General features: G+C 45.3%; 1 protein-coding gene across 1 annotated transcript; it reads right to left on the bottom strand.

The window, feature by feature from the left end:
• Positions 1-552: 552 nt before the first annotated feature.
• Positions 553-15,822, bottom strand: WFDC1 (WAP four-disulfide core domain 1). The gene is made up of 7 exons (XM_026092075.1): positions 15,604-15,822; positions 8,368-8,563; positions 7,643-7,726; positions 4,980-5,120; positions 3,139-3,180; positions 1,767-1,841; positions 553-744 (listed from the first exon to the last, which is right to left on the bottom strand). The coding sequence occupies exons 1-6, from the start codon at positions 15,748-15,750 to the stop codon at positions 1,783-1,785; spliced, it is 669 nt and encodes a 222-aa protein (XP_025947860.1). The 5' UTR covers positions 15,751-15,822; the 3' UTR covers positions 553-744; positions 1,767-1,782.
• Positions 15,823-16,341: the final 519 nt, after the last annotated feature.

Raw genomic sequence — 16,341 nt, 5'->3', positions numbered from 1 at the left:
GACTGCTTAGATATTGTAGGAAGAAATCTATTCCATCATTAGCTCTTGATCTACAGCTCACCAGACTGTGGGATTTAAGTAAAGTAACTGGATAAACACATGATAAAATTTGTTCTGCTCCTGGCTCAGAGTTTCTCAATTTTTAAGATTTTAATCTTAGGCTTGTAGTCTGGGTGTAAATCTGGTGAATCCCAGGCATAAACAGAAAAAGAAGAAGCCTGCAGGATTATGTGAAGCAGTTGTTTGAGACAGGCAGGGACTGGACTCGACCCAGGGAGCAATTCAGTGTTACAGTCTTGCTTATTTACTACAACTTAGATATAATATTCAGGTCTGATTCCGACACCACTTCCTCCATTTTTATACTACCGAATTACATTTGTGATAGGGAAATCGGAATCGGCCACCTCTGAGCTGGCCACCGAAGACGCGTCGAGGGCATGCTCCGTTCCCAGAGCCTGAGAAGGACGCCGTGGCTTGCAGAGACCAGCGCGACGCTACGCACACGTCACCTGCAGAAGGACGGCTCATAAGCGGTGAGGTTTCTTTCGGGGGATCACATTTCTCCCCCTTAAAATCCAGACTCATGCTTTTTCTTGCATAGCGAAGTCTTTTTAGCACTGGTGGGCAGGGAGCAGGGTAATGCTGGAGATGTGCTCTTGGAGATTTGGGACCGGAATCCTTCCAGAACAGACAACTAGTGGGTAAATCATTCCTTGAAAGCTGCTTAGCGGAGTGGTCCAGCTGGATGCAAAACAAAAAAGGAATTAAAATATTTATCCTCCCTGGGATGTTTGCACAGAACTTGTCCCTACGCAGCCGTGTAATCTTAACAGTCAGCCTGACGCAAGCACAAAAAGCACATACTTAACTGCTTTGTTTTAGTGACCGCCCGTTAAGCTCAAGTTTGTTTTAGAATGGAGCTTAAAGTGTTGAGAAAACCATCTTAGGACAGAATCTTTGGTAAAACAAATATTTTCACTTCTGCCTAATTCAAAGCCTGATAAAATTAATGGAGCTCTTTCAGTTAGCTTTGGTCTGGTCAGCTACAACTACGGTTACGCACAGGAGCGGGCCACACTGTTCAGTGCAGCTGTCAACACACGTAAAGTTACCCCATGAAGTCACCCATATGCATAAGCATTTGCAAGATTGACCCTTATTGCAATCAGTTTTTACTGAATTTACTTTAATTTTTTACTTCAAAAGTTTTTTACTTAATGCAGATATATCTGCATTAGAATAAGGCCCTAAACATGTCATCTGAGAACTAACTAAAACACCCCCAAAACCCAACTGACATGCTGTCTGGATAAGACAATCTTCATTTAAATGACTTTTTTTTTTCTAATTTGTGAGGCTCACAATGTTTTACAGCATTTAAAATCATTCCATCCTCTAAAGCCCCAGAAGGCAAGGGTTTTTCAAAGAAATCAGGTGCATTTTATGAAATCAGAATAAAAAATGGAGGGGAGAGGGGAAAAGATGGGAAAGACACAGACTTCTCCCTGGACAGTTTGCAGAGACCCATCTGCAACGCCACAGGATCCTAAGGCACTTTTACAGCACCACCTGCTTGTCTGCACAGGTGTTTCAGCTCATTGCACAGAGACTGATATGCACCTCTACATAGTGTTAAGGTGCTGTCCTTAAGCTAGCTCTGCGATGAGAGGTAATTTCACCTCCGACAACTATTTCTTTAGATAATTGCATCCTACGCACCAAGTTTTTTCACCTAGCTGTCCCTTTATTCTCAGGGCACTTACCCAGGAACACCTCTGATTAGCCCAAATGCTTCTGCTGGTTTTTCACATAGCCGACCACATTGTTGGAACTGCTGCCTGCAAAACAAATCCCAGCAGAGTTAGACTTTAGGTTTGTGGCAAATATTTTCACAAGGATTTCTAAGCACTGTATTTTTACTGGTCTCAATACGTAGCAGTTCTCTGGTAGAGGTGTGCTAGCAGGCTGCACTGAGGAATGAAAATCCTTTTATAGTTTCTTAAAATAAGCCGGCCAAATTTGGCTGTTTGTAACTCTGGTCACATCAAAGATGTTGTCTAGTTAGATTGGAATAACACTTCCAATCTGATCTGACTATTCCCCTCCAGATCCAGAGTTAGCACAGGGCAACTACAGGTGAAGAAGAGGGACAAAGCAAAATGAAAGCTGTGGAGCGGAAGGAAAAAACAAGGCACTGACACTTCCACCCGCCCAAGACCTTGAGGCAACTCTGATTAGACCCACTGAATCACTGTGTTATCTGCTTTCTCCAGAAAGTACCTTGTAGTTTCTCTCATGCTCTCCCTTTACACCAGCAGCTTCCTCCTGTATGAATATTTACACAGTCATTTCCTATTCCTCCTCTCGTCTCTCCTTCAACCTCTTTTGATATGGTGCCTTCAATAAAAAATGAGAGGCTGCTGGTGTGCCGAGACGGATCCATTTCTAGAGGAGCAAGACAGTCTCTTTTGCCCCCCCATTGTCTGTATCCACGTGTTTCCTCTCGTCTGTACTTTGAATTCATAGATTGGCCATGAATACATTTAGATTGGAAATCAGGAGCTTTCCAGCCACAAGAGCAGAGAGTTTCTGGAAGATGGTCCTACTAGAGGCTGGGGGGCAGAAAAGCTAGCTGTCTTTGAGATCCATCAGTCTGTGGGAGGGACCTGACGCCTGGTGAGGTTGAGATAACAACAAGGGACTGACTCAGTGGGCTCTGGGCTTCTTTTATCCTACATCCCAATACTCGTAGCAAGCTCTTGGTAAGAGACTCTGTTTTGACCGAGTTCTGTGTTCATCTGCAAGGAGTCGTAGGCCATGACCAAAGCTCCAAAGATATACTTAAAAATAACGAAAGGGTATTGGATTGGGTATTTCTCACCCCCTGGTAGGAACCCCGGGAGAAGGCTGTATCATTTAACAGAGTGTGTCATAGCTGGTGACATCTGTCACCAAGAGTCCAGTCAGGGCACTGCACCTTTACAGTAAGATCTTTTGACAAAGGCGTGGAAAGCTGAGACTAAAAAATCTCTTTTGCTATGCACAGACCTTCATTTCATAGGCAGCAAATTCCCTTTAAGCAATGCAATGACTGTAAAGCTTAGCAATAGTAAACACTTCATGCCAAAAGCTTACCAAAATATTCCTTGTAATACTTATGCCTTAGGTTACGTCCATCTGAAAAAGAACGTATGTAATGAGAACATATCCAGTCAGCCTTCATTCTGTGTGTTAAGCTTTGTGTACAGACAGCTAAATTATAGATATGGGAATAATAACCTCAGGTATGAAAACAGAGGATCTCTGCAGCTGACGTAGAGATCGAGAGATAGGCTGCTAAAAACTTCTTGTAAAACTGTTTAGATTATTGAACTATGCAGTCACAGTTCACTTTCCCTGAGAGTGGTAAACTGCTGATCACTAGAAGCTTATGTCTTTTTGGGGAGTTATCAGCTAAGGAATCACGAATTTTCTCAAATTAAAGAAAATTTATGCACAACATCAGACCATCTATTAGTGTTCTGCAAAGTTCAAGTTTCAGTTAGGTCTCTTCTGTTCACCATTTATACTGCTATTTAAGCTCTCAGAAATACCTTCAGCTCTAGAAATACCTATACAGATATACATTACATTACTTATTTGGGATTTATTTAAAGGAAAAGATACAAAAGAAGAAAATAAAAGGCCCAAAAGCTAAAAATAGAAAATTTCTTAAAGAAACAGTTCAGAGATCTGGTTTGATGCCTTCCTTGGCTTTTACAGTGTCTAAATGGCAAAATGACCTCTCATGTCTCTACATTAAAATGACTTGTAGCCTAGTCTAGACATACATATCCTACTTGTCAATGAAGTTACACATATCAAGACAGGTTATGAACTATTCTGGAAAACAGTTTGGCCAACAGGAGCTCCTTTATTTGGCAAATGTGTCTATAGAAAAAAGGCAATAATATTTTGGACGCAATAAGCAAGTTCTGAAGACAGAAGTGGAATTTGAGACTTGCACTGCTTAATGAAGTGTGTAGTAATACTCTAAATATTTCTATTTATTGTGCAGCTTAATAAAGGGACATGCAGGTTACTACCCGCTCTACCTGCACTGTCGCAGAGGGGACAAACATACAGGGCGTCCCCTTCCATGGGTATTTCACATAGCTCAGCCACTGCCAAGGGCATTAGAGACTTCAGCCAGGCGAGCCCGATTTCTGCGGGCTGGGATGATTCACAGCCAGCATTCACCCACTGAGGATAGCGGTGGCAGGGGGACCCAGTCCCGGGACCACTGAGCCCTCCCTATGGTCTAGCATCTTCCACATCAGCAGTTGTTCAACATCTCCTCCTAGAGTGCAGCTCTGTAAGGTTGTGCAGGCAGAGAGCTGCTGCTCTGATCGTCCCGTCTGCATTTGTCAAAAGGTCTGATTTAATTTGCAGGCATCACCTATATACAGCTTGCCACTACTCAGTGGAGTTCTTTATTACCTTGCACTGTCTTGGGGCTCTGGACTTTTGATCAGGCTACTACAGTTCACAAAGCACACCCTTTATAAACCACAAAAACAGATGCCCCCAGGTGTCTTCAGTGACAAACTGGCACCTCATCATCCTTGGCAAGGCTGCTTTTTGCCCTGGCATTTCTGCGGTGTTCGCTTAGCTATGAATTTTTGCCTTGCGAGCTCAATTTATATTTTTGGTAATTCAGCTACATCACACGGTTGCCAGTACTGAAAGCAGAGAAATTTGGGTTTCAAAGCACATGTACCCCTGAGGCAATGAAGAGCTGGTGCAGGCACTGGTGTTTGTAAGCTGCCTGGAGCACTGTGGGAGCTCTGCCTTAGGCACCGGGGTGCCCCGAAAACCTGGGAAGCACACAAGGCCAGATGTACCACCAGATCTGCTTTGGAGCCAGTGAGCGAGCCATGTCTTACTGCGTTTGCATGACAGAACAAGAAAAGAAGGGTGATTTCCAGCCAGCTGACCTGGATTTCCACGCAGCTTGATGCACTGGCCCCTGTTAGGGATTCCTTCGGCGGTGTTGCCAGGGTTGATGATATGGCATTCGTATCCCGTGGGGCAGTGCAGAGGCTCATCGCCATCCTCAGTGGTACTGCAGGCCTCAGCTGGAAAAGAAGCCTGCAGGTCATGCACCTCAGCTTTATCACCCGCGGGTAGCCACAACACGATAACGTGGCCACCTCCTTCTGTATCTCCTCCCAGAGATCTCAGACTACTTTCCAAGCAAGGTTACCGTATGGCTGACAAATCCAAAGAAGCCTGGCAACACAGCTGAACCAGTTCACACCTTACATAAGAAATGACCTGTCTACCCCGATACGGGGAGTGCAGAGCAGCCCAATTACCTCCAGTGCCACCCTTCCCGCAGCTTGCTGTGCAGGGTCTGAGCGAGGGCTGGAGAGCAGTGAAGACAGACGACCTCTGCCCACCACGTTCTCACTGACAGGTGGTGCCTCCAAGCTGTTATTCCCTCAGATTAGAGCAGGTGTAAATCTGTTGTAACTAGCATTTAGGGCTGGGTGAGGAAACAGGGAAAAATGACCAGGAAACCAGAGTTTACTGCTTTTGTTCTTTGCTCCACACCCATTCACTTACTTACTGGTGAATTTAAACTTTGGATGTGACTCATGATGTGGTAAGGCAGCACCACCCCCTGTCACAAACATAGGCATTGATCACCTTGACCCCTGGTATCTAGCGAGTGTGGAGCAGAATAAGAAAATAAAGCAGGACTCACAGCCAGTATTTGTGTACGTTAAATATAGAGACTATGCAGGGACACTCCCCGCTTTCATTTGCTGGGATTTTAATCTCAAGGACTCCTGCTGTAAGTCTGATGCCATGACTGATGGTTCTTATTTCACTAATTGCTCCATTAAGCTGTGATAAAGGTGATAAAATGAGATCAAATAATATAAGCATGACCAGAATGGATGGGAAGGGACCTATTTTATCTTATTTCTGTCAGTGCTAGTCCAGTGAGCTGGAGGCAGAATTTTCTCTTGAAGAACTAGGAGTTTCCATAACAGACGAGAACCAAGGTCCAGTGAGTCTGGTACTACCTGTGTAAGACTGGACGTTAGAGAAATCCTGGCCAAGAATACAATAACTCTTAGAAGATTTTTTCATTATTGGAATTCAAAGCCTTTACAAAAGAGGAGAGTATAATTCTGCCCCTTTTGTATATTGGGAAACTGAGGCACACGGTGAGGAGACTTGTTCTGGATCTCCCTGTTGATCTTCTAGTGGCGCAGTGACTCTGAGCTCACTTTTTAAATGATTACATACTTAAAGGGAAAGTCTCTCCCAGGTGCTGATCTCCTCCTGCCGTGAATGGCACCTGCGGTTCCTCAGCTTGGCATCCTGCCCTTTGAGGGTAATGTCAAACTTGCGCTGCCCTTCTAGGTATTTGCAGTCCATCCCTGGCTCATAACTTCCTCTGACATGAATCAAAATTTCATGCACTGCCAACTGCTATTTAGGCATCTGAAAGAAGGGCAGAAGAGTTGAATTTTGCCTCTGCTCTGGAGGTTTTCAGAGAGCCAAATAAAACAGCCAAGCCCTTCTATTTTAGATGCAACACGATGGTCACTTTGAAAGCTCTGATGTCACCTCTGCACTGATGCTGTGCTCACAAACCTGTTGCTGCACAGCCTTTTGCACTTTCTGTCTTTAACGGGCAATTTGCTCACTTTCCATTCCAGCTGCTTGACTGTCTCTGCATGCATGAAATGGTGTTTCAGGACAGCCTGGAGCTCTTGGCTGAGACCAGTTTTCCAGAGAGGGTAATTTATTGGCACTACCTGTGTCTGACTAAAGCTGATCAAAAGCTGGAATAGCCGTTCTGTGAAGAAATCTAGAACTTCAGCCATATAGACTGGGAGTGTCTTGCAGAAAAAAAATCCTCTTCCCACCTCCCCACTCATTCCTTTTTTCATTTTGCAGAATTTGAAAAAATTAATTAAACGATACTCCTCTATGGAATTAATCCGAGAAGCCCAATCTGAACAGCAGTCCCCAGGCTTTGATGCTCCTAGCTCCATGTCAGTGTGACATATCTTCACAGCAGCTTGCCAGGGCTCTCATTCCGAGCAGCGTTTGGACACAAGGAACTGGAAAACAGTGGAATCCTCACCCTGAGGCAGTCTGTTCGGTGGGGCTGCTCCAGATCAGGACACCTCCAGATGCACATCTGCCCACAGTCTATCAGGGAGCTGGCAGAAAATCTATGTATGTTGACAAAGCTTTTTTTCTAAAAAAGATGTATTTCTATTTATTTCAAAAACAGACAAAAATTCAGTTCTGCAGAGTATTCCTAGTGCTCTGCTGTCTCCAGGCTTTCCCCTGTGTGGGCATTTTGTGCTGGTCTGGCAGATTTGATCAGGCTACCTAGATCAGGATTTCCAGCCATATCCATAAAAAGCAACTGATTTACAGCCCAAGAAACCAGCCCTCTTGCACAACACAGGGTTAATCCCATGGAAACTCCAGACAAATACCAGCAGCCCCAAACATCCCTGTCAAGCCTGTATGTGATGAATATATTACTTTCCAAACCAGTGCCTTTTGTGTAACAGTGTTCAATTACTCATACTGCAGAGAAGACGTTTAGTCAAATGTACTGTACCTTGTAAGACCTCCTCAGGGCCATCCAAAAGCCACCCGTTTCCTCCCAGCCAGCGGGGTTTGGGCTGAACCAGCCAGTCTAAAACTGTAAAAGACAGAAACAAGCAAACCACACAGTCAAGGAGAAAGAGCCCCAGAGCACATAGTTATTAAGACTATGTCACTGATTTTTCTCCAGCAGCCAGTGATGAGGCTGCCAGGCTCCTGAAGGATGGATTTGGCTGGCAGTTTTGTAGCAAGATATTTATATTCGTGTTCCCATTGTCCCAGCGGTGAAATAACCGTGGATGTTATCCAGGGCCCCAGGATCCTGGTGTCATAAAGGCAAAAGCAACTGTTATTTCTCATCCTCTTTTCACATGGCATGGATGAGATGAGATGGTTGTAGCCGCCTGGCTTCAATGAGCACTTCCTCGGATTGGAGTTATTTCTTTTCCTGAATATATACTCCCAGGAAAAGAACTGGCATCAAAAGATTTCTGCCATTTGTACTGGTGGAAATTTTGCAACACCCACTGACCTTAGAAGAGTTCCCCTCTCTTGATTCAAGACTCATCACACCTTCAGCTCCAGAAAATCAGAGCTTCGCAATTGAACTTTCATCCTCGACTCACACTGAAACATGTCCTACCTGAGACCAGAGGCACATGGGGACCGACTACCATGATTTCTACATGTCTCCTGACATTTCTCTCTATTGCAGCTGGATCGCTGGGTCCACCCTACCTGGCGGTGGCTGTACGGACTCCAGGCAGGCATAGATGCAGCCGTTGTAACAGCAACGCTTGTGCCTTTCGCACTCCGAATCCGATCGGCAGCTGGGCACCTCGCAGGCTCGGTCGGGCAAGGTCTGGGGCGGTGGAGGGCAGCGGTCGTTCTTCTGGTAGTGGGCACTGTGAGAATGAAGAGGGTACTCATAATCCTTGCAAAGAAAAGAAAAGGAAACAAGGTTTGGCATGAGGCGAATACCAAACACCCCGTCAGTTAAATAGAAGAGGGAATTCCCAGCAGCCTTCAAGTACTCACTAGGCAGGAGAATTCACTGCTCACTTCCCCCGGCCCTGCCTTCGATACACTGAAGAGAGAGTTATATGACCTCGTACCTAGCACAGTACTTTGGCAACATAAAACGAACTGTGGGCCTAATTTTGTAATTAACATTATTGTAATGGCATTGAGGAGGTGAAGATCCCTAAGATGACTTTTGCACTGGTCTTGGAAATAGAGAGAAAGATCCCAAGCATCATCATGACGAGCACCTTAAAACATTTCCATGGTAAAACAGTCAAAAAAAATACCATTGTACTTTTTAAGGTTATGATGTCCCCAAAGAGCCCTGCAGCTAATGTCCTGGGCAGTGACTACCCATCTCCTGAACAGGCTCTTTCTCCCTTTGTCACCTTCTCGACCAGCACATAGAGGGAAGAGGTGCAAACACTTTCAGGCTTTCCAATATGAGGTCCTGGGCTGTTAAATTAAAGACCTTTTCTAAAACACGATATGATCTGGGTGAGCTTTGTGTGGGTGACAGCAGTTTAATCATAAGGAAAATGAGACCGTGACCAACTACAGCAGAAAGAGCCCAGCTGTTTATTGCACGCCAAAATGACATGGGAGTTTTAAAGTGGATTAACAGGCCCAGGATTTTACCAGAAACATTTATAAGAGGCGGCATTTAGATAATATGATTCATACTGATGGCATTTTAGCAAGAAGCCAACTCCCTCTGTCAGAGGGAAGCTGGTGAACCAGCCAAGCCCATTCCTTTCTCACCTGTGGCTAAACGATTCATCTCCAGGCTTGAGCTCCATCCCCCAGAGCAGTACAAAGTACTCAGAAAGGGCAAAATTCAGTGCGCAGATTTATTAACCCACATTAATAAGCTCTAGTCAAAGCAAAAGAGGGATTTTGAATTTGCGCTTTTAGCAGAGATCAGCATCTAGCTGAAGGTATAAAGCGAGAGCTGCCATGTGCTCTCTAGCAGGCCGTTTGGTTCGAGTCCCTGTATATACTTGGACACATCTCTGCTGCGTTTCAAAATCAGTGACAAACAACTGGGGTTGTTATTGCAAGAAATAACGTGGTGCAACTGTCCTCGAGGGGGTGTCTAGGAAATTTCACTGTCAGGCTGTGGAGAAATTTGGGGTGAGACTAATATCCTTCTTCATCTAGGTGCTGCTGCATCCTCGCTGTTGATGCACTTGAACAGCTCCTGTGGAGCACGGCTGCCTTTGCAAAACAGCATGTTGCCACAGGCACTGCCCAAGTAAATGTCCTAGGAGAGGCCCAAGGATGTATTTTACCGACATCCAAAATCCACTGGCTGAACACTCCCTTAGTAGTCTGAGTACACCCAGCAGGGTTTGCAGCTAGAAGGAATAAATATTGACTGTCACTTAGATCTGGAACAAGATTGCTTGCCAAAACTTTGCCTTCCTTTCTCTGTCACTCTCTTTTTGCAGTTTTTCCTCCTTTTCTTCTCCAAATTATGCAGTCATCCGCTTCTGAAATACATGTGTTTTGGGCACAAAACACAGCTTTCCTCTTCCCTTTCTCTTTCCCTTTCCCTTTCCTTTCTTCTTTTCATCATGAGCCCTTCACTGGGGTGTTCCCGCCACAGGGCAGCAGCAGTCCCTGATTTTGGGGAGGTTGCTGCAGCCTTCCCCTCCCCAACCGGATCCCCCCCTGCACCTACGGACACACGGTGCCGGGGACTGCCTGCGTCCCCTGGGGTCCACCGCCCTGGGGACCAGCCGTGGCCGGCGGCCTGTGCTCCTCTGTACGACTGAGCAGCAACCAGTTATCGCAAACCGTGAAAAACAGCCCAATTCCCCATTCACTCGGAATAGTTCGTAATGCAGAAAATGAAGGCAATTCCGAGGGACACAAAAAGAAATAGTGATGTACGTTTGTGCTACTGATGTGAGAAGCGTTGCTTCCACGTTCTGCCGTGTATTGTACCCAGCGTGTGATCACACTGATAACGTGGCTGTTCCTTCATCGAAGCTAATCCCGCTTCTTCGTGCAATAGCTAGGGGGAAACAGAGAACAGCAAAGTTTCTCAGACACCCGGTTTCGCTGGAGCTGCAGCCCATGATCATGTAGGAGACACAGAGCAAACTCAGAATGATCGAAAGTTTTAATTTATGGAACCAGGTGTATGTTAAGGAAAATGCAATCCTGGTTATGTTACAGCTGGTAAATAATGTGTGTGTGTGAGAGAGAGAGAGAGAAAAAAAAAAACCCTGATTCCTAATATTTCTACAAATGACAACCTCACACCCTGTTCCCAGTATCAGCCAGGTCCTAATATGGGTAAAACTCTTTTCCTTCTGCTTTTTCCTCAGCTGTTTCCATGCACTGAACAAGAAACTGCTCAAAAACCCTTCAGTGAGGCTGTTTTGCAAAGAACTGATGGGCTGTTTGAAGCACCGGACAGGTGATGAAAAAATTGTTTCAAAATTTTGATGATGTTTTGAATTTTAAAGTGTAAAACAAGCTCTTAACACGTTATCCCTGTTCTTCAAAAAGCTGAAAACACTCCAGCTTTGAACCAACATGTTTTTAAACTGAAGACATTTAAAATACAACTTATTTGTTGTTGTTGGTTTTTAAATCCAGAAAATGCTTGGACCAAGTATAATTTGGGGATATAAGATAGCATTTAACAGCAAATATTTCCAAACATTTCAATAGGTCTCCTTGTTCATGTGGGTGTCCACACTGGAAGGTAACAGTTTCCTGCTCTATTATTTGAAATGTCAGCTACAGACTGAAACGTAGGGACCAATATAATATTGGCAAATAACGGATACATCAAAAAATAGTTAATGCAGTTGTTTCACAAATGATTCACTCACCAAGAAGGCCAAATTACAATGAATAGTTGGCTCGATGAATGAGATTTCTGTTTGGGAACAATGTAAAATTTTCAGCCAAATAACTTTGTACCTAATGACCTCCCTGCTCATTCTCTCTGATCACTTATTGCTCTGAATCCCTTCTTTCAAAACCTTGTGGCCAAGAAAATATTTTTGCAAATTTGATCTAATAAAACTGTTGCCATAGGTTTATGTATGCTAAAATCCTAGTGGGAACCGGGATTCCCTCATTCACAGAACAGCCTGTTCAAGGTTGTCTCCAGGTATGGGTTACACGGTCTTTTTAAATGTTCTCCTAGGATTTGTAATTCAGCTTTGAGCACAGCTTGGATTTCTCAGTTCTACAGATTCTGGCAAATGTCAAAATTTTCTGCTTTTGAGAACATTTTTTAATTCAGGAGACAAATTGCTGTGGAGACTTATTAAGTCATTTTAATGACAATATCTGTATTAAAGATATCCAGAAACAAAGTAAAAAAGGGAAAAGTTCGGGGTTCAGCTGAGGAACCCTGGAAGCCACCAAAGATGACTAGGACAAATATGAATACAATCACTCACTCTCAACCTATATATCCAATAGAAACCAGGGGATGCCATCTGCCTCAGAAAAATCCCAGATCTCTGTTATATTATTTACTGCTGAAACTGGACCCTGGGTTTGTGTCAAAGCACAGTTTTCTGCTAATCAGCATCCTGCATGGCCACGCTGTGAGCTTACGCGTGAGGTTTATTCCCAGCCTCCGGTCCCCAGTTCTGCCCTTGGCAGGTGTTTCCAGTCAATGGCCATAAACCACCTTTTCTCTGAACAATAAGCAGTGAGGAGGAAGTTAGGGCCCTATCAAAGACCTGGCAGAATACAGAAGATCCTTAATGACGGACTTTGCGAATTTCAGATTGGAAGAGGACTGAATAATCTGAAAGAAAATATCAAAACAATAGGAATAATATTCTCCCTCTATTTATTCTGGATTAATACTTCTGGTGTCTGCAGTACTGGAAGGCTGTTGCAACATTGGGGTGGGCTCAAAGCTGCTTGACAGTGATTAGAGGACCAGAAAACAGGGAATATAGCGAAAGACTCATGTCATGAAAGGCCATGTATGCACATGGGTTTCAAAGGGGAGGCTGAGAGCTACTCTGCTCATAGGTTACTTGGGCACACGCTGAACAGAAATCTCATCGCAGGAGGTGTCCTGATCTGGTAGACAAAGAGTGTATCTAAATGTTGATGTATGACAGCTATCTGGAGAGTAAATAAGTTGTTGGAAGATCATTACAGCAGCCCTGAGGAACTCTTCACTTCTAGAAATCTTTAAAAGAATGCTGGATTTTTTCCTAAAAGACTCGATGTAGTTTCTAAAAGACTTGATGGGATAAATTCAAGACCCCTCCCCAGGTTTTCTCAATAGAAATGTGAGTTTCTTTATAACGAATGCAAGCCCGCTTGCTTTTATCAGTTAGCTTCCTCCCTCTGCCCTTTGGAAATGGTCCACAGACTGTGCAGGGGGCTGCAGAGCACCAGCTGCAAGTCACTGAACTTGATGAGTGTCCCTCTAACCGTAAAATATATGTATTTGCTAACAGCTGGAACCCCAGTTCCTCCATCCTACCGTGACTGCAAGTTTTTTCTACTTATTCGATTCCCTCCTCCCCTTCTCTGTTCCCACTTGACCCCTTCTCTCCAACCAACAGCCTTCATCAAAGTCAGTAATGAACCATTCCTGATCAGATCTCAAGCCAGTTCCTTGTCGTAATTCCTCCTCGTCATTCTGCTGCCGTCAGTTTGGTGGACGGGTTCCTCCTACTGCGGATTCCCATCTCCTGTTCTCAGTTCACGTCCTTCCCCTCGCCTCCTCGTAGAGCGCGTTCATCAGAGACCTTGCCCACGTCATAGTGGGGGTCCCACAGGGATGTCCGTGGCCCATCTCCCGTAACACCACGCTGTACTGCGAGTACCTCCATCTGTTCTCTCTCTATCCAAGTGATCCACAAATCAGCTGTTCGCCTCTGATTTTCTAACTGTAGGGAACATAGAGGGAAATGTAGGGAACATGCAAAAGAAAGCATCTCTCTGAGAAACAAGAGGGCCTGCCAAAACAGCCGATCTGCGGATAAGGGGAGGGAGAGCGGACTGCTTTCAAGGAGAAGGAAAAAGAAAGACATTTTCTGTTTTCCCTAAACAAAATGTTCCTGTCAATATGAGCAATTCTAGTTGAGTTTGCCAGATCAGGAGCACCTGGATTCACAGCTGCCAGAGAAAACATTCCTTTGAAGAGCTGCACATTGAAAGAAGAGGATATATCCTTAGGGGAGCGGGCTCTGTGCCTTTATAGAACACATTATCTGAAGATCAACATGTAAATACCTGTTCTACTCCTGTCTTACCTCTCTGGGTCATTTAATTTATAGCTCCTACTGAATTTGAGCTTTGCATCGAAAAATGATATAAGAGCATACTAATAAACACATTTTCCAGTCAGTGATTTAGCACTTCATCATTTCCCAGTTAAAATAGAAACCAGAAGATACTCTGTCCAAAGGGGGACTAAAATGAAGCAAATTTCTTGTTGGAAAATAACTGTGTACCTTTAAAATGTTAGTACAACTTTGCTGCAAAACTTCAAGGAGACAAACCCACCATATTTCATCTCATTCAGCACAGGCAAAACACATGTGCCACACTTCTGAGTCAGGAGTTACACAAACCAAATGTGTCTGTTCCCAAACAGATCACTCTGGATGTCATGGGCCAAAAAGCATCCATTTTAAACTAAAAGCCTTTGTAGGTGGCTGCAGAAAACAGGTGGAGAAATCCCCGCTGTGAAGCTGTTTATGGACACGCGACGGCTGGAGGTGCGATCCCACCCGAGCACGGGAAAGCACAGCGACTGCGGTTCTGCCTGAGCCGTTCCGGGGGCAAAAGCCTTGGGTCAGTGCTGGCTTCTAAGGGGACTTGAGTGGATTAATTCAAAGATTATTTTTTCCTTTTTAAACAGCAGGTCCTGAATGTCAAGCTAGTAAATTATTTTCCTTTTTTTTTTTCCTTTTCTCCATGGTGATCGCTGACAGGCTCTTTTGGCCCACACCAGAAGGAGATCCAGCTCCATCCCTTTCTCCACTCGCAGCAGAGTTGGGAACTCGGGTGGCAGCGTTCGGGACCACCCGGGAGCGTACCACATGGCTGGTTTTCCCCTCTAACACACTAGGTCAGGCACGGCAAGCGCTCCGCTGCCTCCTGGCTACCTAGGGATAACTGGAGCCTCTGCAGCTCAGTTGCTGTGGGGGTTTTTTGCACAAAGCCTCCTGCCCTTTGCCGGGCTGTTCTCAGCCGTGATGGCCCGAGGAGGTGAATACGGTTGGTGCCAGATGACAGTGCAGGTCTGCGGAAAGGGAGCGCGGGCAGGCAGCGCTGCCGGGCACCTGCCTGGGCCGGGCGGCACGGGGAGCTGCTGCCGCCGGGGACTGAGCGAGGAAAGGCAGAGCCACGAGCAGGGGTTTCTCCCAGCAGCTCCTAGCGTGATAGGCATGTTACGCTGTGCCTCCGGAGATTTCGGCGCTCCAGCGATTTACACAACCCCGGGGAACGCCACTATATGCTATCCCTATAGTACACAATATCACTGGGAGCTGGAGGCACTTGCCCAAAGTTACCCCAAAAGCCAGCGGAGGAACTGGGCAGGCAACCCTGCTCCCTGCCCTAAGTAATGAAGCACAGCACCTTCTTTTCAGTAAACCTGTTCTCACACATGTAGTTTTGATGCTTACAGTCACATTCCCCCTCTCTCCATTCAGGCTTCCCTTGTTGCTCTATGGATTTTCTAGGAGAAGCAGGGATTATCGCAGCACCAGTGTATTTCTCGCTGGCTGAAGCCTGCCTTTATCTACAAGTTTCCCGTTGCAGCAGCTAGGTGGCAAAAGTTTAGTACAGCTTGGGAAACTTAATGCAAGCCTGTCACAAAGAGACAGCCTGCAGATTCAAACTCTTCTTACTCTAAAATGATACACTGGATGTAAAGAATCCCCCCCATTTCACAGCAAACACCCCCAGTTCCCCCAAACAGCCCCGCTGTTGGCTACTTACATCATATTTTTCCGTCATTTTCAGATGTAAAGCACGTTTCCAGAGATTCCTTGCACAGCCCGAATCTGGGAGTAAAACTAAGACACACAAGGCTGCAGCGACGATTTTTTTACAGAAATGCATCTCTGACAGCGCCCTGGAATCCATTTTCCCAATGAGAGATCAAACACGGAGCCCAGCTTTCCAGGATCCAGACGATTCAGAGTCTTGGCAGGGAGGGAGAGAGACGGAGAGGGAGGGAGAGCGAGGGCTGATCGCTGGAGAGAGCCGCTTTTTGCTGCGCAGCTTCTGGGAAGGGAAAAGGGGAAGGAAAAAAAAAAAAGGAGCCCACAAGCAGAAGCCAGAAGCTGCTGTTGAACTTCCTTACTCCAAGTTAGATCAGGTTCTCAGCTCACATGTTCACACAAAGCACATGCTCTCCTTGAATGATAGATGGAAAGATTATTTGGAAAGATTATTTTTAGACCTTTGTTCCCAACATCTGGCATCCTCAGAGAGCCCCATTCAAAGCCAAGGCATGGGATCAGATGACAGCTGCCGCAGGGGGAAATAAAGGTCTTGGAGGGGTGGGCTCGGCAGCTCCTAGCAAATAGCTTGCCAAAAACTCTCCGAGCAACTTGGTGCTCCCTTTGTGTGCTTCCCACTGTGCCCTGAGCTGCGGTTTTGGATCGTGTTTGGATCATGTCACAAAGTGATAACTTCATACGAAGACTACTCGAAGGAAATGATTTTAAAACG

Source organism: Apteryx rowi, unplaced genomic scaffold, assembly GCF_003343035.1.
Source record: "Apteryx rowi isolate R43461 unplaced genomic scaffold, aptRow1 scaffold_94, whole genome shotgun sequence".
Taxonomy (NCBI): domain Eukaryota; kingdom Metazoa; phylum Chordata; class Aves; order Apterygiformes; family Apterygidae; genus Apteryx; species Apteryx rowi.
Note: the sequence above shows the minus strand (reverse complement) of the source record. Positions and strands in the feature narration are given on the sequence as shown.